This window comes from Opisthocomus hoazin, chromosome 7 (genome assembly GCF_030867145.1).
Source record: "Opisthocomus hoazin isolate bOpiHoa1 chromosome 7, bOpiHoa1.hap1, whole genome shotgun sequence".
Lineage (NCBI taxonomy): Eukaryota > Metazoa > Chordata > Aves > Opisthocomiformes > Opisthocomidae > Opisthocomus > Opisthocomus hoazin.
The window spans coordinates 18,399,984-18,415,830 of record NC_134420.1 but is presented as its reverse complement, the minus strand read 5'-3'; the positions used below and the strand labels follow the sequence as shown (position 1 = coordinate 18,415,830).

The 15,847-nt window shown below is 44.6% G+C and overlaps 1 protein-coding gene across 1 annotated transcript; it reads right to left on the bottom strand.

Annotated features, from left to right (window-relative positions):
* Positions 1 to 815: 815 nt before the first annotated feature.
* TNNT3 (troponin T3, fast skeletal type) lies at positions 816 to 15,709 on the bottom strand. Its single transcript, XM_075427588.1, has 10 exons — positions 15,634 to 15,709; positions 11,608 to 11,626; positions 10,772 to 10,817; positions 9,825 to 9,941; positions 9,406 to 9,483; positions 9,048 to 9,161; positions 8,743 to 8,852; positions 6,811 to 6,901; positions 6,077 to 6,117; positions 816 to 1,215 (listed from the first exon to the last, which is right to left on the bottom strand). Exons 1-10 carry the CDS (start codon positions 15,692 to 15,694, stop codon positions 1,167 to 1,169), a joined length of 726 nt encoding a protein of 241 aa, XP_075283703.1. The 5' UTR covers positions 15,695 to 15,709; the 3' UTR covers positions 816 to 1,166.
* Positions 15,710 to 15,847: the final 138 nt, after the last annotated feature.

Here is a 15,847-nt window from a genome sequence, read left to right as displayed (position 1 = left end):
TGGTTGCCCAGAGAAGCTGTGAATGCCCCATCACACTGGAGTTGTTCAAGGCTTTGAGCAACCTGGTCTAGTGGAAGGTGTCCCTGCCTATGGCAGGGGTCTGGGACTACGTAATCTTGGAAGGTCCCTTCCCACCTAAACCACTGTTACGAATCTACAATGCCACAGCATGGGCTAACAGAGCCAGACTGTGAACGTAGGCACCAGAAACAGCCAGAAGTTTGGAAACAAGGGGCAGAACCGCTATCCCTGGTGGTCTTCCCTCCAACAGGGCATTTCAAGGGTTAGAAAAGACAGGAGGCCCAACAGAATAGCTCACATCCCAAATTTAGTAACAGTCGTTTGTGCTTTGACATCTACACTGAATTAACCAAGTAATTCACACGTCTTACATGTAGGCTAACTGCCTCAGTAAACATTTTAATATAGTAACTTGAATGAATCATGCTCTATATTGCACTGTGACTTGTTTGCATTGAAGAAACGCTGTGTGCTGAAAACTACCACTTCAATGGATTTGTTCCTTTATTCCCAAGTCTTTGATTCCGTTCATCACTCAAACTTTTAAGTCAATTCAACTGCATTTGGTATCCAGATTATGAGCTCTCCGGGAACAGTTGGCTTTTGTTATCTGCCTGTATGGTGGCTACAAAACAGGCCCCCAGTCCTGGGTCTTTGTTGATGATACTGAGCCTCATACCCAGTTGTGGAGCTGGATCAAATGATATTAAACAAGGATTTGGACCAACTCCCAAATCCTTGCAAAATGGGATGCCATTAGATAAAGTAGGAAACACCATTCCAGAGGGCTGTCATTGGAGTGGGTACTGGTCGTGCTTTATTTACAAAATCCAGAGATTTGTACACAGCAATCTATAGGATAGCATAGGACTGGTATCAGGAGGATAAAGGACATGCTCAGCAGGAATTGAAGATGCCAGCAAGGTGTCGTCTCAGTTCCGCAGGGAACCTGCTTCCTTTTGACAGAGGAAGCCGCCAGACCCCTCCAGGAAGAAAAAGAAGAACAGCAGCAGCAATAGCCAACGCAGGCTGATGTTGCAATTTTTGTTATCGTCGAGGCGTGGGAACACAAGTGATTGGTGAAGGAAGAAAGAGGAGACCAGCAGAGTTTCAGCATGCCACTAAGGGCCATCCTGCCTGGTTCTTTACTTCCAGCGCCCGCCAACCTTGCCCTTGGCTCCTGCCTTCTTGCTGCTACAATACAAAAGGAAAGAAAAATATATGAGCCTGATGGAAGCTGTGGGGCTCTGTGACCGCTGCACATTTCTGACTCTCAGATTAGGATCAAACTGCTTTCACTTCTAACATGTTGGGCACACCTGCCATAGAGCACATCCTGAGAAAAACATTGTTGATATTGTGGAAGGAGATTCCTCCTCAGGCTCTTAATGAAAGACCAGACTATGCATGCCTGGAAGATGGGGGCCCTTCCAGATTTCTGTATTATCAGGACAGATGTCCAGGTGGTCTCAAAACTAAGTGACGGGCCTGTCCAGCCACAGACTTGATGCTTTCTGAATTCAAATCTGCTATGGTCTTGGATTTTAGGATTTAGAGCTGTTTCTGGAGAAATTTTCCTCATTATCAGGGAGCTCTGGTCAAATTTCCCAGGTGCTCTAATCATCTAGTAGTGGAGGCAAAAAGCTGAGCAATGATTTAAATACAACTAAGAACTGCTTTGCTGTAGCAAAGGTAGAGTGGCTTCTTCCTTATATCATGAGAGTAAGAGCCTCCAAAACCATCCAAATAACTTTTTAGGCCTCCCCTTGTATCAGCATTGCTGTCTTGTTCATGGTGTGTGTGGAGCAGTCCAGCTACACTCCCCACACAAAGCACCTGAGGCAAACTCTCTCCAAACAGTATTTTCTTGCACACAGAAGGTCAATCCTACATGCAAGCCACTTACCTTCTGACTGAGGAGCAGGCACGCCTGGAGTCAGACAGGGCCCAGGCGTGAAGTTAGTTGAGTTAGACTGTGCACTGGCTCCCGTAGGCATCACCTTGGCTTTTGGGGCTCAGCACACCACCAGACCTTTCCATCTCACACACATGATGGTGAGGCTGCTTCTTGAACCAAAGCACATGCAAACCGGGGGCAGCTCTTTGACATGGCAGAGCACGGGGTCGGGGGCCAAGCAGAACGTGGTGGGGCCTTGCTATCAACAGAGAGGCCTTCTTCAGAACCACCGGTTCCTCCAGGGAGCAGAAAAAAATGTGGATGACACATCTGGGGAGATTTTTGTGGTGCTGCCCCATGGATTGGTTCAAGAGCACTAACCATATTTACAGAATTATATAGCACAGTGACACAGACGTACACATAGTGGATACTTTACCTTTTGACCAAGTTAGACTTGGTCTGTTTGAAAAATTGACCTTTCGCATGAGAGAGAGCAGTGTTTTCTGCTTGTCTTAAATTCGTCTCAGTGTCCCTTTTGCCAGCCTTTCTGCAGGTTCAAAACCCAGTATAGGAACTGTGTAGCTCCTCAAAGGAAGGCAGCGCCCTTTTACCTCCACAAGCGCCTGTGATGTTTAATGTTATGCTTAACCTTTAAAGTGTGTGTAAGGAGGCTTAATAAAGTCTGAAGCGAAAGGATCACCTGATCCTTGTATAACACATTAGCAGACGTTGCTTTAGGATGATACAGTCTAGTGTGGATAGAAATTTTAAGTACACAGAAACCTCATGATCTGTGGGTTTCCGAGTGCAAGAGTGCAACCTTTTCAAATGGTGTCTTGAGAGACGATCATGTCTTTTGGGGGAACAAGCATGTCGTGATGGTACAGCCTGTTGTGGGTGGTGTGGTAGTGCCCCTCAGAAGAGCAGCAACACCCAGACAACCCATGGCATCTTTCTGCAGCTGCACATTCTGCTAAGGTTTATCAGCCTACAGCTTTGTACAGAAAATACCACGGGAAGGTCAAGCCTTCCGTTTGACATCTACAGACAACTGAGCCTGCAGTGTTACATTCATCTGATAAGACAGGGTGGCTTGGGGAAGTGGGAAAGCAGTGTCTGGTGACTCGTATCATTCAAAGATGTCACCAAAGGCCACCACTTCATTCCCGGCATCACTTTGCTAAGAAGATACAGAAGCACAGTGAAGATTAAACCCCACCGCGCAGAGCTCTCCTCCCTTGATTCTGTGTAGTTTCTTCTCTGCCTCTGTCAGTTTTCTACATGCCATAGGCCCTAGGCTTTGCCTAGTCCTGGTCTCTCTTAAGGTCACTGTAAACACCTAGAATAGTTAAAGATATAAGACTCAAAAAATCTAATAAAATAGAAGTCTTGTGGGGAAGGAAAGTGGGAGAGAGATGATGAGTGGAAAGAACTCACAACAGTAATCCCATGATGTTAGTCTTGTTACACACCGTTCCTTATAATCTTAGCAACCACTTGTTTACCCTTCATAAACAAGGGTTGTATTCCCTCAAGTATTCAAAGCACCTCAGTCAGGTGTTTGAAAACCCCAGCAATAAGCAGATGGAAATTTTGCAGACATGATATGAAGACACATGATTTTTTCTTGTTAGCTGTTACGTTCACTTCAGTTTCCCCGTCATTTTCTCAATGTGAAGCAGGATGGGAGTTGCCCTTCCATCTCTAGCATCATTTTATTGCAACAAGAAAATGTCGGTGTTGAGGCTGAAGTGACTACTTTGAACACTGAGAAGATATCCCCAAGCCAGGAGCTAGGGAGGGGATATAGGTACTTACTGCTTCTGAGCCTGATCGATCCGGTTCCTGAGGGTGACAATCTGCAAACAACATACATGACCAGGATTTTTAGAGGCAAAGAAACCTTGTTCCCTTACAGAGAGAGGAGTTCTACCTGCTGAAATGCTGGAAACAGGAGCTTATGGTAGAGATTAATACTTCCTTTGAAACAAAAGTGCATCCTTGCTTGAAGGAGAGAAATGTTGCTCCCTGGCAATAAATCTGCAAGCCAAATTCATATGCCAAGGGAAAGAAGAGCTAGAATTGTGTAAAACTTATTAGAAGAGATCCTGTGTATACAAATTAGTCTCCTATGAACTCACATGTCAAACTGCAGGCAAGTGAACTGAAATGGATGTCACCCTGGTCAGTTGGGAAGCTCTTGCATGGCCCCATCCACCTGTATGTGTCAGCCTCATCTTCTCACTCCTCCCCTACTCCTACACATTAGGAAGTGTACAAGCTCAAAGAGCTTCAGTGGACTTTGGGTGGGGACCTCAAGAACAGAAGAGGGATCACATGTTCTGCTGGAGTACCTTTGTTGGCTGGAAGAGCAGGAGGTGAGGAGCTTGCAGCCGTCACCACCTTCCCAACCACTCATCTAATAAGAGAAAAAAAACTTTTAAGGGAACTGAAGAAGAAAATATTCAAGGAGAGCTTGAGCACCCACAGAGGAAAAAGTTGGAGTGGGGGCTCTGAATACCTTCCCAAGCTCTGTTGATGAGTGCAAGCTACTAGAAAGTCTGTCCTACAAGACAAATCACCTCTTTGCTTAGCTGTGGCTGAACTGCATGTTTCAACATGATGCATAGGAAAGCAAACACCTACCTTGCACAGGATAAGCAGCTTATGGCCTGACTTAGCACCTAAGTCCTGGCCCATAGCCCTGGAATTGCTACTGAAATCGTGGGACTCTTCCAGCTTAGGTACTGGAAAAGCCCACAAGAACTAGGATGTGACAGAGAGGCCTCTTTTGCCCCTTCACCTTCTCATTTGTAACCAAGTCAAGCTTCTACCTAGTTTTTCTGGGGTAGAAAAATGCACTTGCCAAGACATATGATTTGCTTCTGCTTTTGGTGTAATTCAAAGTTTTTCACTGGTTCTGCAGGTCCAAGAACTGATGAACCAATATTTGAATATTTAACGTGGCACTTGACATTCCCCATGTGTGAAACAAGAAAAAAAAAAAGTCATACATTCAGGCTGGCCCAACAACCGGTATTTTCTGGCTCTTGTCTTTCCATGGCAAACAGAAACAAGAGACTGAAACATTAGTGGGAACAGGACAAGACAAGGAAGGAGAGATCAGCAAATCACTTACTTTTGTACTTACTCGTGGAATTTTTAATATCTGTAGCAGCGGTTTAAATTATTTTTTGCAATTGAGTGTTCTTCCCAAGTGTGGAGGAGAACCAGCTGTCTTCAGTTTGACCTAAGGACTTAAGACTTACCTTCACTGATAACATGATAGTGACTGTAACACTCACTCTCCAATGAAGCACCAAAGAGCAACAGACACTAGAGCTGAATAACAGCTCCACTCCTGTGTGTCCCAGTTCCTTCCTTTGTCTCTCCCTTGCATCCTTGCTTCTGTTCACTTCATTACCTTTGCTGTTTTCACTTACCTTTCTCATCACTTTTTTCCTGGTATCATTTTCCCTTTGTTCTTCCAGTTTCCTTCTCCCATTTCAGCTGTGCATTTGCCTTCTACTTTGCTCATAATCTGTACTTTCTCTGATTGCTTTTCATCAGCAGCCACCCATCTCTTTGTTTATGCAGAGGTTTCATTACCATAGCACATACGTCTCCCCTGGCACTGCCTTAATTCCTGTTGTTCCACATCCAGTTGACCTGTTATCCTGAAGCTAACCCTCTCCAGTATTTTGAGTCTGGATAAGCATGTGGCCACAAGGTGGAGAATCTTTCCAAACCCCATAACATTCTTTTCTGTGAAGTCCAAGCTATTACACATGCATCCCTAAGATTCTGCATCTATCTCAGGTGCATCGGGGGACTCCCGCACACACATAATACCAGAGGTTTGGACAGGGAATTATTTTAGAGATATTCTGAGTGAGTTATGTGCTCAGTTCTTGAGCAACATCCCTGTTAGACCCTGACTTTTCCTAACGTACCGCTTTATCTGTTTTCAAAGAATGGAAGGGGAGAGAAAAAGGAAGTGAATTGAGAGACACAAGATCCAGTTTTCCCTTTTCTCTCTGCACTTGGAGCCAATTTCCAGTTTCTGTCTGGCACCTGGCCTCTGACCATGCGGCAGGCTCATGCATTTGGTAACCTTTGCTGCTGCTGTTACACAGGCAAGTTCATTGTACTTACAACTTGGAAAGCTCCTGCAGCCTGCAACGCAGTGTTAAAATCTAAGAGAGATTGAGACAATTACATTGGTGTTGCTCATTCCCTGTCAGCATGTGTCTGTGTTATTGGGAATTAAAAGGAGAGCGAGATGGAGAGAGATCCAGCAGGATTTCTCAGCCACTAAAACCTGACGTAGGTGAGTACAGCCCTGTCCTGTGGACTCTTTGTGAAGCAAACACGTCCACTTTTTGTTACCATATGACACTTCAGTCAGATGCTCCTGTCTGGAGACAGTTTTCAGTGACTCCAGAGAGCTCAGTCCACAGCGAATCTGGGATGGGAATAAAACTTACAATGGTCAAGTGTAAAATCAAAGATGGGTTTAAAAGTATTACTTTGTAATGGAGATGAGCCAATTGAGAGTTGCTGAATTTTCTGGCCACAGTTACCTATAGATAAGGAAGAACGAACAAGATCTGTTTGGGCAGAGGGCGGGGAGTCTACTTCCTGTTGGGATTGCCTTTCCATGGGACACGGAAAGACTTGAGAGTGGTCTATTCAATTTCAGCCTAAAATGTGAAATCCAGTCCAAGCATATATATTATCAGAATGCAGTTCCAGGTGTCTTGCTCCTTAAATATTGCAAAAGGGCATTGGAGACCCAAACGGTGTCACCACTTGGCTTTTGCAGAGGAGTCACAGAGATTTTTACATTTCAGACCCAGTGCCATTAGCAAAATGGCTTTTCAACTCACCTCGTACTTTTTCCTCTTGATCTGCTCTGTAAAATCATACTTTTCAGTCTCCAGCTGGTATAACCAGTCCCACAGTTCCTTAGCCTTGTCCCTGTGTGTTTACAGGGAAAAGAAGATGGGAGAAACACATTGCATCATATATTTTTATGGTTTTCACATCAGTAGTAATGAGGCTTTTTACATTTTATTTAATAGAGTTCACATATCTTCCTGCAAACACTTTCCATCCTCTGAAAGCTACACACCATTTTCAAGGTCACATTTTTCTCACCTTCTCACCTAAGAGCCTTTTAGACTTGCACTCGTGCATGTGTCACACACCAATGTACTTTCTACAGATTTAGATTTACCCCTAACTCTTAATAAGAGAAGAGAGTCCACGGGAATCAGACAAGAAGGAAGGAGGGCTCTGAAGGCCACCCAGGTGAGCAGAGCAGCTGCCATTATGCAGTCTTATCTGTTTGAGGGCTGACTAGTGGTGTCCCCCAGGGGTCAGTACGGGGCCTGATCTTGTTTAACTTTTTCATCAGTGACCTGGATGAAGAGTTAGAATGTACACTCAGCAAGTTTGCTGACGACACAAAACTGGGAGAAGTGGTGGATACACCAGAAGGCTGTGCTGCCATTCAGCATGACCTGGACAGGCTGGAAAGTTGGGCAGAGAGGAACCTGATGAGGTTCAACTAGGGCAAGTGCAGGGTCCTGAACCTGGGGAGGAACAACCCCATGCATCAGTACAGGCTTGGGGCGGACCTGCTGGAGAGCAGCTCTGTGGAGCGGGACCTGGGTGTCCTGGTGGACGACAGGTTGACCATGAGCCAGTAGTGTGCCCTGGCTGCCAAGAAAGCGCATGGGATCCTGGGATGCATTAGGAGGAGTGTGGCCAGCAGGTCGAGGGAGGTTCTCCTTCCCCTCTACACTGCCCTAGTGAGGCCCCATCTGGAGTACTCTGTCCAGTTCTGGGCTCCCTGGTTCAAGAACAATGAGGAGCTACTGGAGAGAGTCCAGCAGAGGGCTACAAGGATGATGAGGGGACTGGAGCATCTGTCCTGTGAGGAAAGGCTGAGGGATCTGGGCTTGTTTAGCCTGAAGAAGATAAGGCTCCGAGGGGACCTAATAAATATTTATAAATATCTCAAGGGTGGATGTCAGGAGGATGGGGCCAAACTCTTTTCAGTGGTGCCCAGCAACAGGACCAGGGGCAATGGGCACAAACTGAAGCACAGGAAGATCTGTCTGAACATGAGGAAGAACTTCTTCACTCTGAGGGTGACGGAGCACTGGAACAGGCTGCCCAGGGAGGCTGTGGAGTCTCCTTCTCTGGAGATATTCAAGACCCGCCTGGACAAGGTCCTGTGCAGCCTGCTGTAGGCAACCCTGCTTCGGCAGGGTGGTTGGACTAGATGACCTACAGAGGTCCCTTCCAACCCCTACCATTCTGTGATTCGGTGACATGAGCCAGCCTCATATGTAAACTCCAAATTGTGGAGTCCAGACTATCATCTGATGACTGCTCTGCACCAAAGCACTCAGCCTCCAGCCTCTGCAGAGATCCGTCCTCATAGCTCAGCAGCTCTCACTCATCCCTGGGAGTGCTACAGATGCCAGTTCGTAGGTTCATTCAACTAATCTCAGAGCTGGGTTTAAAGCTAGTACCTAGTCCCGTAGATGAGTAATCCTCATTAGCAGGAGAGGCTAGCGGAGCTATACCAGGAGCATGGCTGGACGGCTACCAAACCATTTCAGCAATTCCCCACATGTTCATTTCCCCTCCATTCTCCAGATCAAGGAAGGGCACAACTTAACATTGTCCCATGATGAATTTTAAGGAACGCCCTCTCCTCTACCTCATTTTTTCACTAGAGAAGTCTCGAGGACAGTAAAACCAAATTTCAGTGGATTACATTCGGTAAGTTAGGATAAGCATATTACCTCAGCTTGTCTTCATTAAGGTGGTCGATGTTCAAGGGCTTGCGCCTCTCTGCCAGGACCTTCTTCTTTGTCTCTCTGGCTGTTTGTTTCTTCCCTCTCTTCTGATCAGCCTGTTTTCAGAACATCATTTAGCATCAGACTGTAGAAATTCAGGCTTAATGAAACAGTTTCAGTGACAGAGCATGTACGACAAGGTGCTAGGGATCCAGAAGAAGGAAAGCTGAGCTGTTTTCTCAACTTGTAATAAAGACTGTTCCCAGTCAACCCCATGTTTTAATGTTCATGCACCGATCCACGCTTTTTACCTTAGCCAGGTAGCTGCTGTATGTGGCACCCATGGAGGACAGAGCCTTCTTCTTCTTGAGATCATCCTCAGCCTTTCTCTTGGCATCTTCTTCCTCTCTCCGTGCCTTTTCCTCCTGTGGAGTATGACATACAGAAGCACGTTACTCTAGAGGAGACTCACAGCTTCCCCAGCAGCCAGTGTCACTGCACAGAATGTGATCAGATAAGCATGTTGATGAGAATTGGCAGCTTCTGTTCCCTGCCCTTGCTTTTCATTTCTTCTCTGGACTGAGACAGGCAGAACCTGCAGCGTTTGTTCTGTCTCTAGAGATCTCCACTTTGATGCCGAGACAAGGAGAGAGATGTAAAGACACTTACCGCAAGCCTTGCTTGACGCTCCTTCTCCTTCTCAGCCCGGATTCTCTGTTGCTCTGCTCTTTCAGCTCTGCGCTTCTCCTGCAAGAAGCAGTGGCAGAGGCATTGAGACATCACTGTGGCTTTATCTACCTCCAGTATTACGCCCCACCACCAAGAGCTTCAGTTCATAGACGGTGAGCCACCTACTCGCTTGCCAGAACATGCAGAAGGGTCTCATGTGCAGTTCCCAGGTGTAAAACAAGAGACTGCGGGAGGGGACAGAAGTGTAAAGAAGCCATTTGGTGGTGACTTGAGCAGTCACTTCTGTACATGGCAATACAGCTTTCTGCCAAACTCTGACAGTGGACTAATGGATTCAACTTCTTATCTACAGAGGATTTCTCAATCAAGTACAGGGAAACGGCAGTACAAGGACTCACAATCCTCTCCTTGAGGGCAACCAGCTCTTCCTCTTCCTTTCTCCTGGCTTCAAAGTGGCTGTCAATCAAGGCCTGCAGTTCAATCAGGTCTTTGTTCTGCCTTTTCTTTTGGATGTCCTAGGAGAGCAGGAAAATGCATTAAGTAAACCCATATTACTCTAGGACATTCCCAGCACCTGCCTACACACAGAAACAAAAGCAGAATGTGTCTGTGGATTTCCATGGAAATCTATGGGATTAGTTTAAATGGCTGTTGATGCAGGTGAGACACATCTTCGTCCAGGTGACAGTCAGGACCCCAGAATGGAACATAATCCACATCTCCCGTTCTTCTACACTGTATTTTATCCCTGGCTTTGCTTAGCTACCTCCTCTTTGCATATACTTAGATGCTTCCTCTTTGCTCTGGGATATGAATTTCACCTAGAAAATACTCCTGCATTTCTGGGCAAAGCAGATATTTATGTGGAGATTTTCAACACCAGAGTTTCTTCATTTTTCTATCAACTTTCTAGGAAGGTATTTGGATCTCTGTTTATTATGAAAATTCTGTTGTCATTTTAGGTAGTGTTTCTCAGCAACAGATGCTTATAGGCCTGCTTTATTTCAACCTGCAACTTTCAAACAATTTACAACAATGGGACAGGGGATCTGAGATCTCCTAAAACACTTACTTTCTCCTTTCTTCATATATTGGCTTCAAAGATTCAAGGAGAAAAAAAAGAAACACATGATTTTAGCTTAGTCACATTAGCAATTAATGCATACAGAGAGTTTCAGGGAACAGAGAGCAGCCTTTCACTAAATACGGGCAGCAAGGCATCCATACTTTTGTTCTTGACTTTGTTCTCAGCAATATCCAATACAGGAGGAGTTATATGGGTTTGCATACATGTGTATGGCTCAGGTACAGACAGACAAGCACAGCCAGTCCCAGGAATACTTACATCAAAATCTACTTTCTCACCCTCTGGTATTTTAGGAGCAGTTAGTCTGCAGAGAGTCAAAAATAAAAATAAAAAAAAAAAAAAAGGATTTTAATCTTAAAGAACAGGCAGTTTTTTAAATAGCAAGTCCTGCCCTGCCCTGCCCTCAGAAACCATGCTTATGAGGAGGAATGTTGATGGAGATACAGAGGGATGAAAGAGAAAATCAATGGAAACTACTCCAGAGCAGTGGAAGGACCATTGTCCTTCACAAAAGGACATGCAGTGCAGGGAGTTATCCTAAAAACCCTTTTCATTCCCAAAGCCTATGGTCATTCTCTACCACACAGAAAGACGTTTTTCCACGAGGCTGTTGCAGTTCTGCACAGTCCCTTCTGGGCAGCTGGCGGAGTGGGAAGGGAAGGTGCTGGGATGCAGAGCCAGAAGATCCATACGAAACCTTAGCTAAGCTCAAGCCAGCCCAGCCCAACATTTGCTTCCTGCTGTCAGTGACCCTGGATGGAAGCGTATTTTCTCAGCCACAGCCTCTCACAGAGGATTTACTGTTGAGCTGCCTGTATCTTGGGGTACTATCAGACCACTGTATCTTGGACAGTTCACGAGTCCTCTGACTCTATCAGGAAGTGGTCTTAAGATGCTGGCCAGTAACTACTGCTAAGGCATCCTCTGGCAGAAGCAGAAATCCTGGAAAGGCATGCAGGAACAGCTGGACGTTGCACAAGGGAGGATTGGGTAAAGGCTTCTAGTGACCATTTGCCTAACAGACAATCTAAGGGCTTCTGCTAGATCAGAAAAATGATCCCAGAGTTTTGAAACTCCATGCTCCTCATACTTACTTTATTCTGGGCTTCTCTTCTGTATTTGGAAACATGGAGCAAAACAGGAAGGGGAAAAGAGGGAGAACAGTTAGAACAACAGGAATTGTGCCAGCTGCTAAAATAAAAGGAGGGAAGGGAAATTTAATCTTGGGGGAAACATCCAGACAAACTGGTTAAATCTCAAGCACTTCCAAAAGAAATACACACACTCACACACCCCTTTTGCTAGGAGTGAATCTCTTTATACCCTTGAAAGAGAATTTGGCATAAAAGAATCAAGAGACTATATAAAAGTCCTAAACATAGCATCTGGAAAGCAATAGTTTCATGTAAATGCAAAATCATTTTTCTCAAACCATCCTGACCAAAGCTCTAAGGAGGACAGCTGGGCTGGAAGGTAGAAGAAGAGGTTGCCTTTTTTAATAAGCACTTCTTTTGCTAAAGTTAACCTGAATTCACAGTTGTGTCAATGATAACTAGGCTTTGCCAGTTTTGCTCAAATGCCTCACATGAAGGCCAGGAAGAAAAAGCTTCATGACACACATTTTCTCCAAGTTCTTTGACTCCCAAGATAACTTAGGGCACATGTCCCTGAGATGCATTGCTGCCACGAGGAAGATGCTTATTCTTCTGCACTGTGTGGTGGTCCTCAAACCCAGCTTGGAGAGGCCATCCTGTCTTAGCCAGCATCCTCTCCTGCTGAGGTACATGCAAGATTCCCATGGGCATTAATGGGAATGATCTTTGCATCTCCAGGAGAGGTTTAATGCCCTGATGGGCAGGCTAAACCATCACAGAGTCTGTCAGCTTGGGCCCTCTGGCAGGCACAAGTGTTCCCCTGCAACAAGTGACCTTTCCTGGCTCTCAGAAATGTCCTGTCTTACGAGTTACTTGCTTAACATTTGTGTTTGTGATCAAATCCCCTCCCTGCTATGCTTTTTAAACTTTAGTTAACTGCAGTGTAATGCAAGTAAGTTCAGCACTGTTACTCTCACAAACAGAAGTAAATTAAACCTATGCGTTTATTCTGGCCCAGTCTCACAAGGACCCAGGCTGACTTTCATAACCACACACTACGTTTGAACTTTCAGGGATGCTGCTGGATTCTGCACTACAAGACTTTCCCTATGTTGGTTCAGTGGAAGGAACTGAGGATAAAAGCTCACAGCCTATTGAATCTAGTAAAAAAAAAAACCATCTTTGTAAAGTAAAAGTAACAACAGGCTCCCTCAGGAGTGGGTGCATGAGCCCTGCTATCCATATCATGATACAGAAAGCTATTATATTGTATTTTTTCAGATGCTTATTTGCAGCCTGCAGTTTTGGGACTGATGGAGGAAATTGGGAATAGCAAATGGAATAGAGTAGGATAAAATAAAATGAAACATTATAAGAAGAAAAAAGTAGCAATAACTGATACTGGAAAATATTTAGTAGAGACATCAATTGCAAGGATGACAATAAAAAATTGTGAAAGTGGCTGGAAATGGGTTACTGAGATAATTAAGAGAAAAGACATAAGAGATGCATAAAAGAGATCAGAAAGAGATCAGAAACCAACCTTTCCTTTCTCTCACACTTTCCCATACCCATTTCAGTAATGAAATTTTGGGGGGTAGAATTTTCTCATTTACTGCAAGAACACTGCCTACCAAAACACATCTCAGTTGAGGCCTCCAGATGGTAGAGCAATGCTAATAAATAGCATGTAATTAGAAAAGTGTTTTAGAGCACACATATAAAGGAAGCCACAAATCACTCCTGAAGAAAAATACCATTAGCCAACAGTGTACTTCTGTTTTTCTCCAGGTCTTTTTTTAATTGTTTTTCTTTTCAAATAGCCAGTGAGCTTATTAACACATTACTTAAATTGGGTTTTTTTTATCTGGAGAAAGGAAAAGTAATCACCATTAACCAGTCTATCAGGGATGTTATTCACACAGGATTCCCTTCCCTTATGACATACCCAGACAATTTTCAGAAACATTCGTGTTTAGCTTAAAACCGACAGTTAGTAACACTTCGGGGGGGGGGGAGGGGGGGGGGGGGCGGGAAGTAGACAGGAAATGACTGGGTTGGTTTGTTGACCTTCGTTGCCAGGATCGACACCTGTCTGTCAATAACTGTGTGAATTTGGTTTCGGCTGCCACCAGCTCAGCACTTTAAGCTTAATTAAACCAACAAACAATTGTAAAAATAAAAAGAAAAAGGAAGGTTAGTTGTTCTTGAAATAAGAAACTGTAGTTAGAATATTTCAAGATACCTCCAGAAAACCAGAAAGGGGGATAACAAAGAAATAGGACCCTTTGTTAAAAAATGAACAGTAATCTATCTGTCCTTTGAAGTGCATGACCCAGCATTGGTCCATACTGTATGCACCCAAAGCAGCCCATGGATGTCATTTGTTTTGAAATGCCCCTTCTTTCAAGACACAGAATCAAGGAACTGGGCCAAAATTTGTTGACGAACAGGACTTGTCATAGCAAATTCCTGTTCCTATGGCGGATTTTGACTGACATTCTGGTCATTCTGCCCATGGACCATGGGGCTGTGACAAAATCCCCACGTACAACCCTGCCAAAAGAAGGCAAGAGCCACTGGAAATCCAAGTTCACTGCCCTGGTGATGAGAGATACAGTCTCTGAGTTTCTGGTTTCCAAAAAGGTTAGCACAGGGAGAGAACACACCACCATAAATACAGTCTTGCTTTCTCCTGCCTGATCTATGAGATATTCACACAGTGCTCCCACTTCCTGCGAATCCATCTGAGCTGCCTTTACTTCATTCAGAAATCTCTAAACACCCTCTCTTAATCCCACTTCTCAGAAGCAACATCTCTAATTCACAATGTGTCCTTGAAAAAAAAAAAATCAAGATGCCATTAAAAATAAAAGGAAAGAGAGACAAAAGGGAGAGAAAGGGGCTTAGAAAGGTCCTCAGGGTATTTCCCTAAATAAGAAAAAAGCCTGAAAAGTGAGAAAGAATGTTAAAACAAACGAACAGGAAAAAAAAAATCTACAAAAACAAAACAAGGAAACACAGAAAATGCAGGGTCATTTTAACTGACGTTGGGCTTTGTCTTTCAAAAGCTGGCTGGGTTTTCTAGGGGTGGGGGCAGTCAGAACACAACCAAGCGACTTCAAAGGCCTGTGAAAGTCTGTGAGAGTCTTTCTATACATTTAAACTCGTTTTGAATTTGGTCCAGGGGGCCTGAGTTATCCTGCCCACATAAAAGAGCACAACTGACCCTGCATACATTTAGATTTGGTCCTTTCACATGCGTCTTGTCCCACCCATGTACTCCAGTGCCCACACAGCCAAGTTTTGCAAACACACTGTCTTCAGCCCATGGCCTGCCCCACCAATCTGAATAAATTCATTCACGTGCTTGATGTTTAGCACAATTTTAAGTGCATGGCTGGAGCAGAAGTTTAAATATCTGCAGATTCAAGCCTGGAGACCATGACCTTCCAAAGTTGGGTAAGGAAGGCACGTCTATGCAGGGCTCAGCTACATTTTCAAGCATGCCACTGTGATTTAAGAGATACTTCCCTGATTTGTTGGGGATAGAGAAGGTTTGCTGATGGGAGGTGGGACACAACAGGTTCTAGCTACAAGACAAGTGCAGAGCAAGCTTCTAGAGCTTGGCTTTCACTGTCTGCTATCCTACTGAGGTTGTACAGGCTTCTCAACACAACAGTGACCGCCCAAGGGTGACTGGATATGCACAGTGAGCGATTCTTTGTGGCAGAGATATTTTGGCCCAGTTTGTGAGTTTAAAATCAAGTGAGGAACAAAAACAAAAACAGAAAAAAAGAGTGAGATGTTAGAAAGATCACTTTGTTGTCCTAAGACAACATCGAGCTACCATCATAGTATTCGCCGCCTTCATCAGCTGTAGGTTGAAGGATAAAAGCAAAAGAGAAGAAGCACAGTAATCAATCCACAACCAGCGCTGTTCTCCTAAGAACAACTGTCCCCGCTCCCTCCCTGCCACGCTGGGAGCCTCAGACACTCCAAAGATCAAACAAGAAGAAAAACCACCTTTTTGGTGATATGATTTGGCAAACATACAGCCCTTTTCTCCATGTTCATCCAAAGCCATTCAGAGAGACCATTTCCCTCTCGTGCTCTCTACTCTTGAACAAGGTCAGTGTTTTTAACACTGTTTCCCCAGCACTGAAAGAGAAAAAAGGATGAGATTCTTTAGGGGCATCACATACCTTCTTCATGGGCTTCCTCTGATGGTGTCATGGTG